This window comes from Empidonax traillii, unplaced genomic scaffold (assembly GCF_003031625.1).
Source record: "Empidonax traillii isolate 1590-97213 ecotype Southwest subspecies unplaced genomic scaffold, ASM303162v1 scaffold376:size1174107, whole genome shotgun sequence".
In the NCBI taxonomy this organism is placed as follows: Eukaryota; Metazoa; Chordata; class Aves; order Passeriformes; family Tyrannidae; genus Empidonax; species Empidonax traillii.
The window spans coordinates 910,776-931,214 of record NW_020955569.1 but is presented as its reverse complement, the minus strand read 5'-3'; the positions used below and the strand labels follow the sequence as shown (position 1 = coordinate 931,214).

Here is a 20,439-nt window from a genome sequence, read left to right as displayed (position 1 = left end):
TATACCCAAATAAAATATGTCAACCCTCTGATAAAGACAGTAAATTAAGTTTCTAAATCCAAACTTGAAGTGTTTTTTATCTTAATAAAAAAAAAAAAAAAAGGGACAAACTGAAATAAGTATTGAAGATATTTGTAAAAATTCTTTGTTTTGATGATGAAGACATTATACTGCTTTACTACCAGACTCATTGGCAAGCTTTATGGTAATGTTGAGAAGGAGAGAATGCCTGAGAATTACTTTTTTTTTTTTTAAATTAGTTGTTGTGTTTTAACCGTTAAGGATGTCATACTTTTTATAATTTGACTCACAACTGAATGCACTGTTTTCCCCTCCTGTTTTACTTTGTTTTGGGGGTATTTTTGTACAAGAGACAATCTGATAAAGGCAGGAATACCCATAAAATGTGGTGATATGGATACATCTGCTTTGCTTTTGTTTTTTTGTCTTTTTATACTCAGTCTCTGCATCATGTAGCCTCCATGATTTCAGAATATTCTTGTTCATTTTGCTGCTTCTCATTTGGCTTGATGAAATTTTCCAGTAGCTCCCTATTATCGAAGCAATTAGTTCTTTTTCTTCATTTAGTAAATCCAGTGGCTTTGTGTCATAGTTACTGAGAACTACGGCAATACTGGAACAGGGAACTGTACTAGGACTTAATGTTGCTGTCTTATTCATTCCTTTTGATATAAAATCAGAGCACATTACTATTCTCAGTAATTTATTACTGTTATTATTAGAAAGCTCTTTGGCAGGTGGTTGTCTCAGTCCGTTCTGTGTGGACAAGGGCTTGATTTCTTAATTTCTCTGTATTTTCTGTACTTAATTACATGATGGGAAAATGATGGAAGCTGATAAAAATCTGATGAGACATGTTTTTTTCAAAACTAATCCCTGAGACGGACACTAGTTTTAAAGCTTACAATTTTTCATACTTGTCTTCCATTTGCAGAAAGTGGGAAATGGTAACATTTACACATGCTCAGTGAGTAGGTTTGTAGAGTTTTAGGTCCCAAATGCAGCTTGCATGGCAAGTCAGAGAGCTGGCACTCAGTTCTGATTGTAATATCATCAGTGCTTAAAGTGTCCAATGATTGATGATTTTGAATTGCAAATAATCTCTACTTCTATAGATTTATTTAAATTCTCTTTTTAAAGGAGCCTTTGATTCAAGAAACAGTCACCCCCAATTTCACAGACTTTCTTCAGTTTCTGTGTGTTTAGAACTCTACCTCCCAACTCTCCTCCAGCAACTTCCCACCAACCAGTAATGTGCTCTTTGAAACCCTGTCTCTGCAGGAATGTCATCCCAGCCAAGGCTCTTTAGCAGTTGCGCTGTTCTGTGCACTCTTCCTGTCTTTGGTCCATGTGTTCCCTCTGGAGTGTCACCTGGCAGTGTTGCCTTGGAATGGGTCATACAAAGCCAGGAAGGTTCTGCTAAGAGACTCCTTTTAACTACTTTTTCTACTTTACCTTTTTGCAGAAATCCAGAGCAAACAAAAATCTTACTCTGGGCTTTGTTGTGTTTTCTGCAACTGGTTTGGTAGAAACTCAGTCTTCCATGCTTGTTCACATCCATGTTGCCCTCAGAAGTATTTAGGAGAAACATGAACTTAATGAAAGCTGGAGTTATGAGAACATAAGTATATCCCAGGAGGGCTTTTCCTCTCCCCTGCTCTCCTTTCATTTATCAGCTTTCTCATCTTTTTCCTTGATTTAGATATAATTTTCAGACTAGAAGATTTTCTCTCTTATTTTCAAATTCAGCAAAATTTGACAATTTAGATGAGAAGTAACAAGGTGAGTAAGAGAAACAAGTGAAGTGCTTGCAAAAGATGCCCACAAGCTAGGATTTCCCATTCTATGTCCTCTGTCACTTGCAAGAGCGAGGCTGAATGCAAATGTTTAGTCTGCCTGGAGAAATGATGGTGAATACTGGCCACTAAACTTCTAAAACAACTGCCACGCTTTTCAATTTTCTCACAAATCACAATACCAGTGACTACTGTACCAGAACAGATGTGTTTTTCTTTGCTGAGCCAGGAGCAGAGCATAAATCAGTTTCTTTGCTCTGTTTTTATTACACCGCTGTACAATTTCTAGCCCTGTCAGGCTCTACTGTTTGCTGTACCCATTAAGCAAATTTTCATGTTTCAGAAGATACAGCAAAGTCTTAATATCTACTTTGCATGTGTCACATCACACACCCATCACAGAAGTTTATTGATAGTCTGGATAGTTTGCTATATCTTCATCCATAATAGAAATAAAAATTCAAATGCATCCTATGGCAATAATATTTGTAAAAAAGTTCCCTATTTGGATCAGTGTACTGATGTTTTCTCAAGTTTGGAGACATCCTCATGGATACATTTATTTTCCTTGCTATTTGAAGGAAATTTCAGGTATCTATAACAGTGTCTAGAATGTTTATATGGGCCTGGAAGTATTTACTAATTTAAAAAAATCCAAGCAAATAGAAACAAAATGAAACACCCAACCCCCTGTTGTTGATCTTCCGTTGACTTCATTAGAACACAGAGACTTCCAACTTTGAAACACAACAGTGTTCCAACAGTGAAAATAATAAAAAATGAAATATTCTTGACCCATCATTTCTGTCAATTTGCTGATCATGCACGGTAAACTGCACACAGATAATTTAGTTTGAGAAACCACTGAAAATGGAATGATTAACTGTTCCATTTTTTAACATGAGCTTCTTTTTAGAAGTTGTTTAGACAAGAAAAGAAAGCTCACAAAAATTAAAGGATAAATAGCAGAGGATTAATGCAGGAATTGCAGTTCAGAAGAGCCCATATCTGAAGAACAAAAAAATATGTATGAGGTAAAAGGTTAAAGGTATTTTGTACTACCTTTTTTCTTCAGATATGCACAATTAATAATGTACAAAAAGAAGAGAGAGATTAAATTGTTTTCCTCCCAGCTAATGCATTCTGTAGGCTGACCTGAAAGGAAGGAAGGAAAGAAACCAACACTAGGCTTGGAGGAGACATTAACAGAAAAATTTACGGCTCTATTATACAGTGGTGCATTCAGACAAGTAATGCCAACGCCTTTCTTTTATGTGCTGCACTGCTTGCTGCTGAATAAGGTGTAAATATTTTGACAGTCTGTATAAAGGGGTTTTACAGTATTTGATAGTTTGGATGTAGAATGAACTTTAAAGGAGACAGTTAGGAGGTATATTTTCTGCAGTGTGCATAGGGAATTAACAGTGAGCCACGCTGGCAACAGTGGATGTAGCACACCTGATTTTCTGTAAACTTGAAGAAAAATACTAATACTAATTATAGCTGCATTACTCATTTAGATGTGATTTTTGAAGATGCCCAGGGGAGTAAGGCACCCATTTCTTTCAGAATTTCAGTAGGTTTTTAATTGCTTTAAAGAATCTCATTCTTAGGGAATTAAGAAAGATTCTGAGATCTGAGTTTTCTTTGTTCTAAGAACTTCAGTACCCTGACAGAACAGAGAGCTGAATCCACATTATAACAAAAACCAAAAACAAACAACCAACCAAAAAAAACCCCACAACCCCTCCCTCCACCCCCAAACAAAATGAGGTCTATATATTTTTACCTATGACACTTTTCCTTGATAAATTTCTCTTGTGTATAGGCACTCAAGATAGTCCTCTGCACCTTCAAGGAGAGCTTGTTTAGGGCATGATGCATTATCAGTGTGCCTCATCCCTGCCTAGAGGGGTATCTTGCCATTACAAATACATTATTCCTCTGGGCCTTGGGTTTCTGTACATGTCTGGCCATAGCCCAGAGCACACTTTCTATACTGAGCAAGGCTCACTGGGGAGGGAGCTGAGTTTCACTGATGTGTTGTTTCCCAGTTCTGAGTATGTCACATGTACCAGGATGATTCCAAAAGAGAGGAATGGTGAAGAATGGGTAATGGACTCCTGCTCACCTTTCAACAGCACAGATTTATCTCCACCTTAGGTATGTTTCATGGCATGCATGACTCCTGAGATTGTACAGAACAAAAAGTGGTGAATGTGGAGCAAAGAAAGCTTTCACCAGAGGGTGTCTAACCAGTGCCACTTCACTTGACCTATATAGCTCAGAGGAGGATGGCCTCATGCTGACCCCTGAGTACTCAGATAGCCCATATGTGACATGACCAATGTATTTCAAAGGTGTACTTTACCTACTGATTTCTAAATACAACCCAGCTTTGCCTCCCATTGCAGTTCTATGCAGACAGGAAGGTTTTACTTATTCATATTTTAGGTTTTGATTTTTGTGACCTATTGAACATAGTTTCTCTATTATCAATATCCATAAATATTACTAGGGCTTAGATGATCATCATACAGCATGGCATGAAATGCCTGCATTCCTACTAGCATTACATAGGAACTTGGCAGCCCTTGGCTCTTGGGTTCTTGTCATGACAGTTGTGACCATGAAAAAAATGGTTTTGAAAAACAAACAAACAAACAAAAAACCAAAACCAACAACAACAACAACAAAAAAACCACAACACCCCCCAAAACCCACCCAACCAAACAAAAAAGTCCACCAAAAAATAAAACCCCACCAGTCACTGTGCTGGGGTTTTATTACATTTTTGTTGTTTGTTGTGGTTTTTTTAAGCCTGACCATTTATTTCAGCGCCTAAAAGGAAACAGAAATCTTTTGAAGATCTAGTCCCATGTGAGTTTATCCTGCCTTAACAGCAGATGGTGAATACCTTCAACAGCTTTGTTTCTATTATCAGATGTCTTTGATTTACTCCCTTGCTTTGCTTTTTAGCCTTTATTGCTTTTATTCTGAAAGAGCAGAGGCAGAGCTATTGTTACTGCTCAGCTATGGCTTTTCTCACACAATACTATTGATCTCTTCTTTCACCCTTTGTTTTATGGCACTATCCAAAAAAGTGTTGTGACTAAAAAGAAGGAGAGGATGAAACCTCTTTAATAGAGTGGTACATTGTAAGACCTTATTGCTGCAAATATTTGTGCATGTATTTAATTGTGCATGCTACTCCTGCTAGAAATACCAGAAAAATTACAAGGTGTGACCTAAGTGTGTATGTTATCCTTTGACTATTTTACTCACAGCTCATTCTATAAACCACCATAACTGATAACACCATTCTTTAAATTATATGTGGCATTGGTTATCTCAAGGATAACAAGAGGTATTCAGTCTAGACATCACAGTTTTGTGGATTAATCATGTCCTACCCAATGAACAACCAGAAGCATGTTCAGTCCCTTTAGAAGTCCACATACAGACTTGCACCTGTGGAGAGAACTGAAAAAGTCAGCCTGAGGAAACTTGTTTTGAGTGATGTAGAGACTGCTTTTCCTTGAGAGCATACACTATAGCTGTGCTCTAGTTCTCGCACTGCAGGGAAGCAATTGCTTTATCTTCTCTGCTTTTATGCTTTTGATCTTTCTGAGTGGTTGAAGGAGCTGCATTTTTCACGTTCTCCTAGACCAGAGATGGTTGGTAGTGTCATGCATTCAAATATTTGTTCCATGTCTTTACTATCCCTTATTATGGGATCTCAAAAAGGTCAGATTTATTCTAAACCTTAGTTCTCCAGCTTCAGTTTCCATCTTACCTCGTGTTTATTCCTTATGTGTATCTTCATATTCTGTTGCTCCGAAAACTCTGCCCCTCTCCATTGGGTTCATAGATTAGTTCTTAGAAACTGTTCTTGCTCTTCCTGACTGTGATTTATGCTAATTCTGGCGTGCTAAGACAGGCTCTGAGCTCTCCAGAAACCACACTGGCTGGATCTAGATCAATCCCTTCTGAATTTCTATTTACTTTTCTGGTTATTTATTTCAAAACTGATTTCTTTTACTCAGATTTTGGTTCCAAGTAAGTTTGATTTTTCCAACTACATGATTTTTTAAATTATAATGAAGTAGGCAGAAAAACCTTTAAGGTATTTTCCTTTCCTCAAATCAGAACTTTTTTGTTTTGAGTCAAAATGCCCAAGACCCTAAAGTCTGTTCTATACAAAGTTATTTTCAGTCTTTTATAGTGTTATTTTTCTGAAATTTATTTCAGCTTCCCCCCCTCTCCCTACAGTGGGACTCTCAAATTAAGTCTTGGAGAGAGAAAGTTGATTTGGAATTTTTTGGAAATTTGAAATTTGATCTTTTGCCATTGGGAAATGATTTATTCCAAATGAGATAGAGTAGTATGTCTGTCTAGCTCAGTTTTTCAACTCAAAAAAAGGAAGGGATTGGCTGATGCTTAGCAAACTGATCCTTGTAACCCTTGTTGTCGTTTTATCACTGTCTTTCAAATTACTGATTAGATGTGCCTGTATAATTAAGCCAATATAGTCCTTTACATTACTGAGGACTTATCTGCTAATTTTTCATAATTCCTTGTGTTTACTCATTTATTTTTTGTTTACATTTGCTCTAGGTGTAATGTGTCTCTATAACCTTTAGCATGCGAATCATTCATGTAACGATTGCCAGCAACATTTGTATTCATATGGGCTTTGATCTAATCCCCTTGAAAACAAAAGAGGTGCTGGTATTGCCTTCCCTCTGTTTTGGATCCTGATTAGTCACCTAAATCCCGTGCTCCCCTGGTTAGATGTCTTAAATTGTATAAACAGGAAGCATCTCCTTCTTCTTCATTGATTACGTGTGAATATTCATAATTGTTCAACAAATCAATTTTGCATGAAATAGAAGGCTTTTCATAATGGTCATGAAAGCACTTTGGCATGATTGCTCTCATTACATTGCTCTCATTTATTCATACCAGTATTTGTGACACTTTTTCTCTGTGAGTAAAACCTCATGCACTAGAATGTTTGAGATCAAACTAATGAAGAAATATGAAAAGAGAAAACATCGTCTGAGCAAACAGCTTCTGTTGCAGGAGGCTAAATAAGGGCTTCTGGGTTGTGTTTGTACCTGCTGTCACTTTAATCTTAGTCAGCCTCTCAACATACATAAATGCACATTTGTATATTAAAATATGTTGACTATTAAAAGCCAAATTATCTTTGTATTTAGACATTATTATTACGTGTGGTACATTAGACCACTGGTAGATTACAGCAATGGGCATGAAGTAACTTGATCTGTATAATAATGAAAAAGTAATTTTAGTCTTGCCTTGTTGGTAAAGTTCATCAACTTTTCTAGTTTGGATTCATGCTTGTTCTGGCATTCTCTTAGCAAATATTTATGAGTTTCACTCAAGGATGTATGGAGGATAATGCTGAAGGAAAGGTGGGAAGCTGAATTGTCATTGCATAATATTTCAGAATAGCATTTTTTGCTCTTGAGGCTGCTGTAAAATTGGAAGGCAGCATCAAGATTTCTTAGCTGTGCTCACTAAATTCATAATAAACTCTCCAGTTCCCATGTGAGCTTAATATACCCTAAATGTTAGGATGTTCTTTTTCCTTTTTGGAAGATTGGTGGCAGTGAAAAGAACATAATTACAATAAAAATGTTAAGACATGCCTATCATCTAAACATCTTCATTATATACCCCGTATTTTATAAATGAGGCTGTTAATTGGGAACATGTCAGTTGATGATGAATGTCCTATGATTTGAAATAACTGTCTTACAAAATGTTATTTTCTAGCTCAGAATTCCAAATGGTAACAGCCATAAGCATTGCAAAACTGGAATGTTAAAACTGGACAGGTAGAGGCATGTAATGTGATTGATGCATGCAGTGAATCGGGGCAGGGGGCTAGAATTCAAGCCAGCTGAGAGGATTTCCATGCTTTTGGGAGGAGTTATTTACACCTTTGATCCTCTCTCAGCCAAAACCCCATTGCACCTTTATGGTTTGTTATAGACAACAGCAGGTTGTTGTACATCTGAGAGAAATTCTTTGGCATGTCAGGTTGAAGATGTGTTTCACTGGAGTAGCTGCTACCCAAATATGCTGGAGTTTGGCCAAATGATGAGTTAAAATGATGATAGATCAATTAATTGTGAGATATTTATTTAAATAATTTATGTGAAAAGATTACTGTTTGACACAGTGTTGCTTTATACCAAGTGTAGATGTTGGAGTGTTTTTTTTTTTTTTTTAAATTTTTTTTTATTTTATTTTGGTTTGTTTTTATAACACAATATATAGCAAGATTGAAAGCAAGGGGAAAATTAGTTTTCAAAGCATCAGTAGTTTCTTTTCTAAATAATATTTCTAATTAATATCCTAACTAACACAAATAAGAGCATCTGTGATTCTAAACGTCTTACTGGAGCCTTGGGAAACCAAAGTTTCATGATTTTACCCAAAACAATTTCAAATGTTCATGTAGGGTTTTCAGAGATGTTGTCTATTTACAGCTGTCTCAGAAGTGAACAGTGCCACTCTTTTTCCAATCGTCTTGAGAACAGAATAATGTTTTTCAAAGGGTAGAGGGAGACTTTCATTGCTGTAATAACCACCGACTGAAGAATTGAACCATAGAAAAATTAAATAACTGGGAGGCAAGGGGAGGGAGGAGATGTTGGGGAGAGATGGTTTCTCATGGGCTGTTAGCAGAACCAGAAGAGAGAAAGGAAAAAAAGTGTCAGGCTGATAATTTATTACGCCATCTTTAGCAGAAAAGAAAATTAAAACAAAAAAAGAACTTGACTGTGAGCAATGTAGCATTTCTCATCTACTCAATGGTATAAAGTGCCCAGAACAAAAAAAAGGTCTGGCAAAGAAGATTACCAACATGTGGAAGCCTGCAGTGTCTTAGAGTCACTGGTGGGAGTTGAGAGCAAGTAAACAGATTTTTTGCCATTAAACTAATCAATGCTAAATGAATTTCGAATTATATGCTTGATAGTGATGGTCACTCAAACCCTAGAAATATCCTAAAAATAGTGTCCACTGTGTAATAAAACCTTTAATTTTTTTCCAGCTCCCTTATTTTACAAATCCTCTATATTCATAGAGGATAAATTATCTAGGCCACCTCATTCCCTATCAGGGCTGCATAAGAGTTCTGACACTGCTTAAAGAACAAGTAGTTGCAACAACACCTAGCTCCTACCCCAAAAATTACTAATATGGTTTCAACCTGGAATTACAGTATAAATATTATTTTAATTAATGTAGCATTTGCTGGTGATGGGACTGTTTACCCTTTCCTGCCATTGAATGCTCTGGGCTCATCTGTGTGGCTCATCTACATTCATTTCCAGCAGAGATTTGTCAAGGAAGTAGGCACCATAATAACTAATAAAACCTTTCATGTATAGTTAAATTAGACCAATTTGAGTCAAGACTGGGTTAAGAGATTATGTGATTTCAGAATCAATTTTTGTGTAATTCTTGACACGTGGTACCTGGTATTGTTATCTAGTGATATGGCTTCACATAATATGCTGTATCATGTGGATTCATATTGGTATTATCTTTTTATCTGAACGGAGTTCAAGAATTTTTAACAAATCATCTTGGAATACTTTCAAAAAAATATTTTTAATTTTGCAAAGTCCATCAATTGACACTGTTGGCCGAGCAGTTACATGCTGTTTCTAAACAAATGCTTATGTTTGCATGTTTACTGCCTGTTTTGCATGTCTGGTTCAGAACAGAGAAATGAGTGTCATTCAGCAAATTATATACATGTATGTTTCTTCTTAGTACTGAGGGCATTTCAGTAGGGACCTCTGACCCCCATTGCACCAAGTAAAACTGTAAAAGAAATTCATTTTCTTGAAGTAGACCTAAAAAAAAGAAAGGAGAAGCTTTTCTCTTTCCTAACACCACAAAGTGCTTGCTTTTAAGACCCAGAACTCCTCAGTCCCTTCCTATGTCTCCCAGAGGCATAATTTTCCACGTGGATTTAATTAGAACATTCCAAACTGTGGTCTTTCTGGTAGGCCCTTCTTTGTACAAACTGGTAATCTCTGGGCTATGTTTATTATTGCATTAAAGCAATGTGGCTTTTCCATTCTTGGAATCCATAGAAACTCTTAGTAGGATATGTGTAGGATTCTACCATGACAACCACTTAAATCAAACATCATTAGTATTGTTTTGAGAAAGTTTGGCCTTTGGAATGTGTACATACATTATTTATTGAAACCTGTGCCATGTTCACATTCAGAAAGGCCTAACACCTGTTCCTGATGAAAGTGAGCATCTGGTGTTTCACAGATAATTGAGACATGAGCTTACTGTCCTCTAGGCCTATCAGACAAAATGGAAACAGGTTTCCTAGGTGGATGGTAAGACCTGGGTCATTGCTGGGTGCAATTTTGATCACACCTTTTACATGGATTGTGATCAGAATAGGGTTTGTCTGTTATATCCTGTTTGCAAGCACAAGTATCAGCAACTTCAGTGTTATGCCCTAGGAGAGAAGTGTTGTACCCTTCAGAAAGAAAAAGAGAGATGAAGATTTTTCCAACACAGAGGAATAAAATGGGAAAGTTCTTGAGAGCTCTGTTCTTGTTAAACCTTTTCCTTTTCTTACTCTGAAAATCTGAATTTGCGATACTTTCACCCTGACAAATAAGTTTATTATGCAACAAAGGAATAAATTCACCTACAAATCAACTGCTTGGTGACTAGGATATAGGGAGAAAATTATTTTTCCTGATTGAGTTTGTCCAGAGAGGTAAACTAGCTCATAGAGAAAGTGGCTGCAGGATGACACATACTGCAAGAAGCCCCAACTGATTTTGTCCTCTCTTGATGTGGAGCTAGGTACATAGGTCATCATTGTTCACTAGGAATTATAAAGATAAACTCACTTCTTGTCAACAGTATTCAATCTTTTTTTTTGTATGGGGCCTCTTTTAGCTCATAGACATAATTTTTAACTGGAGAAGACTCTGCTATTAAGGTCCCAGAAGGAAATGCAGAATGATCTTTGTTTCTTGTTTTCCTCTGCGACAATGTTCCTAGAAATGCAAGCCTGTGAATAAGTGATCTAACATACCCATGTCTATGAGCAGGATTTGATTTCTTTGTGCTCCAGTTTATCTACGTTCATCTACGGATATGTGTGTGTGTGGATGTACAAAAGTAGACAAATACTTTTTCTCCTGGCACTTGCTTTACATTCCTTATTTAGGACCCATAAAATAGTTGTAAGGTAACAGAGTCCAAAGAACTGCAATATAATTGCAATTACCAGCAGTATATTGCAAATTCAGATTGCAATGCCAAACCGTCCTAATCTGCTTAAATGATCACTTGTACAGAATTCTCCAGTCTGATAGGCAAGTTGCATTCATGTACTTCTTTTGGAAAAGCAGTAAGGATGGGAAAAATATTCTTAATCACAGAATTAAAAAGCCTATCCCGCCAGACTCATCTTATAGCTGTCCTTCAGAAGCAAATAGCATATATATTGTCTCCATTGCTTCTACTCCTGAATGTAAACATTTAGGTCTTCAGAAATCACATCATTTTAATTTCACTAGTGCTCTGTATTTGTTACATTTGGTTGCCTCAGACAGACTTGTTACCTGCATAACTATGGGGTTTCTTTTCTTGCCAGGTATTATCAGCCGTCAGGAGGCAGAAGAGTTGTTGATGAATAAATCTGAAGGCACATTCCTGGTGCGAGTCAGTGAGAAAATCTGGGGCTACGCGTTGTCTTATCGCCAGCAAAGCGGGTTCAAGCACTTCCTGGTTGATGCTTCAGGGGATTTCTACAGCTTCTTGGGGGTAGATCCCAACCGACACGCAACACTCACAGATCTGATCGATTTTCACAAGGTAACACTTGCTAGGTAGAGATCAATAGCTGAGTGGAGCAAATTAATAATTTAACAGGGAGCTGTGTAATTTGAAACCAACCTGGAAAATAATAATGACCATAGTGTGGGACAGAATATTCTACACTAAGCCTAGTTGCAACATTCATAGTGTCTTTTGTTGCAGTGAATCAGAAGGCTTTTCTCTGTCTTTAAAATGCTTCAGCATGTATTTGTGTCCTCTTATACAACACATGCTCTCCTTGGCTACAAATGGACTAATAAGGGCTGGCAGAGCTAAGGCTCTTTGAGCCTTTTTCCTGTGGAAAATTGGATTGGAAATGCCATAGAAAGGTCTTTCAATGAAATCTCAGCATTTGTTTACCTTTGCTGTGAGGGCTGTAATGTGCAAAAGCAAGGAAGTGTGGCTCTGCAGTAAAGAGGGTGAAGGGATCATGGAGGGGCTTCCTTTGAGGGACATGTTAAGGATCACTCCTTATTACCCAAAGCAATCTTACAGGAGTAATTTACTACTCGACTTTACATGGGTTTGAATTACTTTGCCTCTAACTTTTGTTTCCTGTTGCCAGACTGTAACTAAACAGTAGCACTGTTTCTGATAGCATAAGTTGTTTTCGTGATCATGCATCTCTCTCCATCTTCATCAGTTTTATTGCTTTTTTCTTAACCACCCTTATTATTTTTCTTCATCCTCTCTTTTCTAGTTCCTTTATCCTTTTTTATCCTTTTCTCACTCTTGTCTCTAAGTAATTTTATATTTTTTTGCTCTTCCTTCATAGCTTTTTATTTAAGTGTTATTTTTCTTCTAAATTTCCCCTCTTTTAAATCTTCCTTTTACCTTACCTAGTTTGCAACATCTATTTAGTGTTGCCTTAGTGTCACCTCACAGATCATTTTGACATTATGATGTCCAGAAGTTATATTTCCACAGGGGTATGTAGTAGGTGTCCCATTTGACTAAAAGATACATTTGATGAAATCTTCTCACATGGCCACCTTGGAAGCCAAAATCCCCCATATACTTTTTCTTCCTCTTCCTCTGCTGAGCATGATATTATATGGTATGGAATATCCTTTTGGCCAGTTTGGGTCAGCCAGAGGGTCAATGTCCCCTCTTAGCTTCTCCCTTATTTCCAACCTACTCTGCCAGCAAGGCCTAAGTAGGAAAAAGAGAGCCTTGATGCTGTGCAAGCACTGATCAGCAATGGCCAGAGCCATGGTGTGTTACCAACACTGTCTTAGCCACAAATTCAAAATACAGCATCACAATTCAGGACAGGCTGCTGTGAAGAAAGTTAACTCTACTCCAGCCAGACCCAGTACAACTGGAAAGAGTCAAACCAGAGGCTTGTCAGGGAAAGAAAAGCAGACACGCAACACCTCAAATGCAGATTGCCAGGCACTGGATGTAGGACCTCTGGCTCATGCAGTATCCTCTCTGCTCCTGTAGATGGTTGATGGTGGCAACCATTTCCAACCAGCTCTGCTCCAGCTACCTTCCTGTATTTCTATCACAGCTCATGCTAAGCAATCACTGTATCAGAAACATCTATTTTCAGAGAGCAGTAGAGCACTTGTCAGAAGCAGAATGGCTTTTAGTTCCTGCCATTAAAACAAAAAGCCAACACTTTCTTAAGTGTCTCCTGGTAATAGTTAATAGCTGCCCCTGTAGGAAGCCTATCAGAGAAACTGGTTCATCTTTAATGCCAACACACAATTCTCTTAACTGTCTAGCTTTTAGCTATATTAAAACTGGTCTCTTTGGCAGTCACTTCAGGAGGCATCTTATCCTGTCTGTCACATGGTTTTCTTTGAAGCTTTTTTTCCTGCCCCTTCTGGTGAAGTACACAGTCAAGTGTCCCAAAGCCTTCTGGTAACCAACTAAGCAGTCTGTATGTAAATGGCTGAGCTTTGGGCACCCTTCCTCTTGCAGCTGTTGCTGTATCATTTGAGAAGGTGCTGCTTTCCTCAGGACTATTTTTGGCAAGAGTATACTTTCCCACCCCATGGGTTGCATGGACTTCTCTTTGAGGGTTTTTTTAACTTTCAATCAAAGTGAGCAGGACTGGTATAACTAATTTTTTACTTACTTTTTGATTAATTTTGTTTCATTTTGATTAAAAAAAATTAATAAGAAGAGGTCATTCAAGCAACTCAGCTGACAGAGACAAGTGGTAACCACTAGCTGAAAGAACAAACCTTACAGAATAAAGTGTGACTGTGAATCTTCTCTTTTTATTTTCATTTAAATACTGTGTGAAAAGCAGCAATAACATCTCCAAGATAATTGCTAAATATTTGTATTTACTTCCTCATAACCTTATCTAGTTGACAAGCTAGTGATTTGTCAAAAGTTAGACTCAGTAATCTTACGGCCTTTTCCAACCTAAATGCTTCTGTGATTCTTTGATTCTGAAAATCATTTAGTTTGGGTAGTGACTTTCTGAACTAATTCTCAGTCTGATGTAGTGACTGGGAAGGAATGACAACTGGGAGCCTGCATGTGTTCTCAAGAAATCAGGCACCAAATTTACATTGAATTTCAATAGAAACTAGATAGCTTTTGAACATCTGAGGCCCATATATAGATCCATAACTTGGATCTAAACTTTCAGATGAAGGATAGCTATTTTAGTCAATACCATGTCTGGATCCTGGCTCATTTTGGTTCATCTATAAATCTTAAATTTCTACAAAACCAAAAATGAACAATCATTACTGTAGGAATAAATGCAAAGACCAAGTTCTCTACTTTTACAGTAGGTGAATTGGTAATCACTTACTGGAAATACACACTTGGCATGTGAGTATTTACTTAATGAGAATACTTGCTATTTGTAAAGGCTGTCTTTATCCTAGCAAAGTGAATGTATTTCATGTTTCTGTAATGAGTCAGAGGGTTGCTCCTGTTCCATGTGAGCACTCAACATTGAACTCTTGCTCTGTCTGCCTGGGGAAGTTTCTTTCATCCTGTGGAATGACTGTGGAAGTAGCATAGGAAGACTGGCATATGTCTGTTAAATTAATCCATGAGAACATCCTTTACAGACATCTGTAGCTGATTTTCCTAAGTAGTGTAGCAACTTGCAAGTAGTACAAATCACAGCCTCTTGTGTACACTGATTGCATTGGTAGTAGCACAAGTTACTGCGAGCATAAGCACAAGAAAAACAACGCATGAAGAAAATGTTTAGTCGATAGGATCCCTTTGCTGGTCTGTAATTATTTATTCATAATTGGTTTGTTCATAATTGGTTGTCGATTACATGAAAGACTTAGATCTTTTATATTTTAATTGGTTTTATCTTTCCAGGAAGAAATCATCACATCATCAGGTGGGGAGCTACTACTGGAGCCATGTGGACAGCAGAAGAATCCACCAGACTACAGCTCTTTATTTGAATAACTGATCCAGGACTAACAGGGATGCATTCTGGTTAGCAGTAGTAATAAATAGCTACAAGAGTAAACACTGAAAGTATTTAACAAACTTGCAAAGCCACTGGTCTTGTGGCCAAAAAGTATCCTCAATAGGAGGCCTAAAATATTCCTGTTCTGCATCTGAGTTAACATCATTAGTCATGTTGCTAGCATGTGAAAGGTGAGAAATTACCAGCAAATTACTAAAGAGGATACTCCCAGAAAATTTTCAAGGGATTGTGGCCAATTGCACTGAATGCTAACTTCCTATCCTAATTTTTTCATGTCTGATGCACCAAGAAGCATGGCCAGGAGCTGTTCATACTGTATGAAGCACCAGTGTTGGTGAACAGATTCTTTTTTCCAAAGCAAGGTTTGTCAGGTTCTGTTGACAATCTCATTACTCGGTGGTGCACTTTTGATAACAAGAGAAGCGGTCTTAAAACATCCTTCTGCAGTTTGTGATTGCTTACATGGGTAGGTGTATCTTGACACTTGGCATTATGCTTTTGAATTCAGACCTACAAAATTCCCCACAGCAGAGACAGAACAAGGTCACGCACCTTATATTTACAATTTCACGCAGTCCAACAGCCTTGGAAGAAACTTTACTCCTGCACAGTAAGTGGTCAGTTTATTGCAAAGAAAACAGTTTGACTTGCTGCAATTTTCTCGCTGTCCTTGTCATGTTTTCTGCTTTGAGATGTGCAAGAGACACGCTGGACATTTCTGTCTTTACTTTGTTGTAGGACCGTGTATTTTCCTTAGCTGTGTTACAGGTGATGGTGGGCTGGTATATTTGTACATGGAAAAGGTACAACTAATTACATTGTCATCATGCTATTTTATGTTTAAAAAAGATGCACACAATGTGTTCCTCATCCATTTGCTATTAACCCCATATTAACCCCATGTAAATAGACCAGGAGCTGAGATCTGTGGAGTAGTTGCTTAGCTTTTGGACTACAAAGATAATAAAATATCATCACAGCAGATAATTTGTCCTCCTGAAATTTGTGTCTCAGCCATTCTTGCACTCTGGGGTATCACATGGTACAGATATAGTCCTGCATTGTTTCACTGGTAGGCTGGACACTACTGGAGCAGGCAATTCAGAAAATGGAGTGAGAGAGCTGCAAAACTGTTCCTATTACCCTCCTGTGCTCTGTTCCCATGAATGGCCAGACAGAAACTGCTGAGTATAGAAGTGGGTTGTTTTCAGCTCCAAATATTCAATTTGCAGTGCAATATTTCAAATAATAGGATTGTGACAGTTTTGCATGCAAGTGATTTGTTTCAAGAGTGAAGTGGAACATGGGGGAAGGAGAAGTGTACCTCTTGGTTAGTGTCATAGCCATGCCTTTAACAGGCAGTTTCTCTGTACTTTTCATACATGATGTGCATTTTGAGATGTTATGTGGACCAATCCATATGTGTTACTGTAACTTCATGGTTAATTTTTCCAAAGAGCCTTCCTCTGAGAAACCAGCTCTGCACTTTTTCCCTCCTATAAAAGATATCTCTAGAACCACCTCGGCCTCAGGTGGTTATTCACAGCTGCACGTGTTTCGTCAAAGAACAACTGGACCCCTTCTTTAAAGGAGAATAGAAAGGGACCTTTAAAGTTGAGGTATCCATAGACTTTCCCCAAGGCCAGAAAGCAGCAGATGGCTGTGTAGAACTGAGGGTCCAGAGGTGGTACTGAACAGTCAAGGTGGTATTTAGACACCCAGGCATCTTTGCAGACTGATGTTTTGCCTTTATGAACTGAAAAAAAAACCCAAGCTAACTAACCAAGACCAATTAAAAAACCCCACCGTAAAATGCCACCTTCTCTTTGGCAAAGGTGATAGACATGCTAGAAGACATGCAAATTCCAAAGTTTTTGGGAGATTACTCAACCCACAGTACAAAATTCTGTGAGTGTTTATAGACAGAATATTGAAGAACTCGTTCCACATGGAATTCACATTTAGAAAATGATAATAATGCAGCTATTTATTTCTAGTGTCACATTTCCCAGCACCTGCTTCTGTTTTGTTTGGCCCTTAAGATGGGTTGGAAAACCAGCTCTAGCTTATGTGGCCTCTTGTGATGCGATTAACATCAGAACATCACCACTGTTACTTCATAGAACACTTCCTAAATTCTAATTTTCTTAAGTTTTCTGTCTGAATTCCATCCATTTCTCATTCCAAGTTTTCCCTAGCTTTAAAATAAAGCCCTTGTAAGTTCCCCTGCAAATGATGCTACTTGGTAACTGCAATTTCTTCTGAGAGTTTTATTATGCTAATAAATGGCAGAATTCTAAAGTAAAGAAATTGCCTTTTTTTTTTTTTTTCCCTCCATAGCTCAACAAAAATAATTAAAAATAGCCAGTCAATTCATAGAGATACAGTAAAGAAAACCTCAAAGATGTATAACCAAGAGCAACAGCAGCAGCAATAAAATACAGTGCACTTAACTGAAGGTAAATTTTGAGGGAAACAAAAGGAGATCACAGGTAGCAGAAATTAAGAAAAACAAAAGCTTTCTTTGGTAGAAATGTGCAGCTGTTACCAATATACTTGAATCAATTATCAGCATGGAGATGTTTTCTAAGCTAACAGATGCTTCTTGCTGCCTTCCAGAAAATAAGTGGATTATGAAAAGGTAAGCCAGTTAATAGGAAGAATAGAAGGTAAAACAGGGAAGGAGTAAATACGGAAAATTAAGAAAACAAGAAAGGGGAAAATGTTCTTATCCCATTGTTTTGAAAGCATTTTGGATTTTTTTTTTTTTTTAATTTTTTTTTTTTGTGCTACTCTGGGAGGAAGACTGGGCCCTGCTACCTCGTTTTCTCTCTCCAAGATTTCAACTTTGAGCTAACAATCTACCTGGGAGCTGGATTTTACACTCCTGAATCTATAAGATTTGGGCTGATCGGTGCTGCATCTGCTTCACTCTGCCAGTACGTGTATTACTGTTTGAAGCTGTTCATCACTGGGTAAAAATATGTTCCTAATGCTACCATTTCCTTGTCTGCAATTGGTACCTATATTTCATCACACAATGACCTTCCAATCTTGCTTTTTAACCTGCTTCTCTAGTGGTAGCTGTTGTTGAGTCGTAAGAGGTGCATGTTATGGATTTTCATTATAAGATTTCCTGTCAATATTTCTTGTCAATGAGACCATGGGGAACACATTGAGAGACCTACTGTGGTAATTGTGTTTCATAAGGAAAAACGATACAGCAAGAAGGGAAACTTTTAAACTTTTAAATGAACTGAACTTTTCTCATATCTGTTTTACACCAATAAAATATGGCACACGAGGTCCCCAGCTTGTTTGAAAGTGTCTTTGAAAAAGCATCTTTTGAGGATTTATTCTTGCTTCTTCCTGGATCCACAGATCCATCAGTTCTTTTGAATTTTGTTTTAACCTGTTACTGCACAAAACCGAGAGCAAAAACCAAGCAAAAAAATTGACAGCAGTCATGGAGGAGATTTTCAAGGCTACTCAAGGAACACAGAAGCCAGTCTATTACCTCATTATTAATGGAATAATGAGGCAGTATGAGTGTTTATATATTAGTTCTATAATAGTTGTTCTGGGTTATTATTTGAAGTACTAAAACCCTATTGTCCTGAACAAGTACTAAGCAAAAGAAGATAGCATCTGCCTCAAGAAACAAATATCTAATTTTTTTAAACATTTTTAAATTTTTTTTTTTTTTTTAATAACAGAGATTTATTTTCAGGCTTACTGAGTAGAAACTCTTTCCAAAGTGCAGATTCAGAATGAGAACTTGCACTTAGGTTGCAATCCCTTTGAATCAAATTAATAAAACCTCTTCCGTTGCTGAAGTGAGGCAGGATTAATGCACTGACTACAGTAAAAGAATTTGATTTTGTATGAACTAAGGATTCACTTCTGCTCAATCTTCCCTTGGTCACCCCAAACCTGAACACAGAGCACTAATGGAGTTGCTCCACTCTTCACTGCAGTCTAAATTCTTCCCTTTACATAAAGCCACAAGAAAAACCTCGTCTTGAGTAGAATGTGGCACTTCACAGTAGGAGAAGCTTTTCGCTTCCTTTATATGAATAAATTTGTTTGCATAATTTAAAGGTTAGAGATTATTTTTCAAGGACTGACTTTCTTTACTGTTTCATTGTGCCTTTGCTTTAAGATTCCTTTTTCCCTTCCCAAGAGGATAGAGTAAGTGACCTCTGTGAATAATGTGTCCCTGGCTGGGCTATAAATTGCAAAATGAGGTGTTTGCACTTGGCCAGATGCTTGGTTTGTATTTCCTGAGATGAATCTCCTGGATACATCCTGTCTGGTGATAATGATGCATAATTGATTTTTATAGCTAATTTCTTGCCATGCAAGTGCTGTGTGAAGCCTTCTCTTCAAATATTTGTTTACTGCCAGTGATTAGTCCTGTAGCCAGTGTATTTACATGATGGCCCATAGCTAATGCAAATTTTCTACTAGGCTGGAGCCTTCAATGAGTTAGGTTTCTTCTCTTCCAGAAGTTTTAAATGAAGATAACATTTTATGGTATCTTTATTATATATCAATAAGTGATTTTTCTTATGGAGGAGAAATAACTTCAAAAGAGACTGGACATTTAGTTTGATCCTAATCATGTTCTTTTGATCTATGTACAAAGAAAACACTTAGCATGTTAATGTTTCCTTTAAAGTTTAGCTGCCATTTCTCCCCTGTTCTCAGTTTTAATGAGAACTGTGTGTAGGAGAAGGTCCTATGCTCACAAGCCATGGAGAGAAAAGAGAGGAGGCAGGACTATTTTATTCCATGTAATTTTACATGTATCAGCAGGCAAAGCTTGAATGCAGTATTTCCTGAGATGCACTGTTTTTCCTGCTTAGCATTCAGAGGACCTGTGCTGAGACCTGTGGTCACTGTGTTTCCCTGACACAGCAGCAACAGGAAGGTTTTCCTACCAAGTATGTAAAGGGCACAAAGGGAGTTCAAGAAGTAACATGACAGTGCCCCAGGAATGATACAGAACTATGCAGATCAAGCTCATGATAAAGACATATTTTGTGCGTAGGTGTGTAGAGCAAGGAGTGGCTGCAAATTCTTGTTTGTTGTATCCTTCTAACTGTATGACTGTTGTCACTGATGGTCAGTTCATGTGAAGACGGCCAATCTTAATGCACCTCTGATTCCATAAATTGGTAGAACATAGATTACCTTAAAGGAAAATCAGACATCATTCTGCCCCAAATATCCTACAATAATACCTATTAACACCTTAGACAGGTGTTAATAGGTATTACTGTA

At 37.5% G+C, this 20,439-nt stretch overlaps 1 protein-coding gene across 4 annotated transcripts in view; it reads left to right on the top strand.

The window, feature by feature from the left end:
• The window catches only part of SH2D4B (SH2 domain containing 4B), a 63,112-nt gene extending 47,312 nt beyond the window's left edge, over positions 1 to 15,800 (top strand). For 3 of the 4 annotated variants that reach the window (XM_027893028.1, XM_027893031.1, XM_027893032.1), the window contains exons 7-8: positions 11,503 to 11,723; positions 15,036 to 15,800. In XM_027893028.1, coding sequence (XP_027748829.1) covers positions 11,503 to 11,723; positions 15,036 to 15,128 — 314 coding nt within the window. In that variant the 3' untranslated portion in view covers positions 15,129 to 15,800. The remainder of the gene's footprint in view (positions 1 to 11,502; positions 11,724 to 15,035) is intronic. The other variant, XM_027893030.1, reaches the window with a different exon arrangement.
• The last annotated feature ends 4,639 nt before the right edge of the window (positions 15,801 to 20,439 follow it).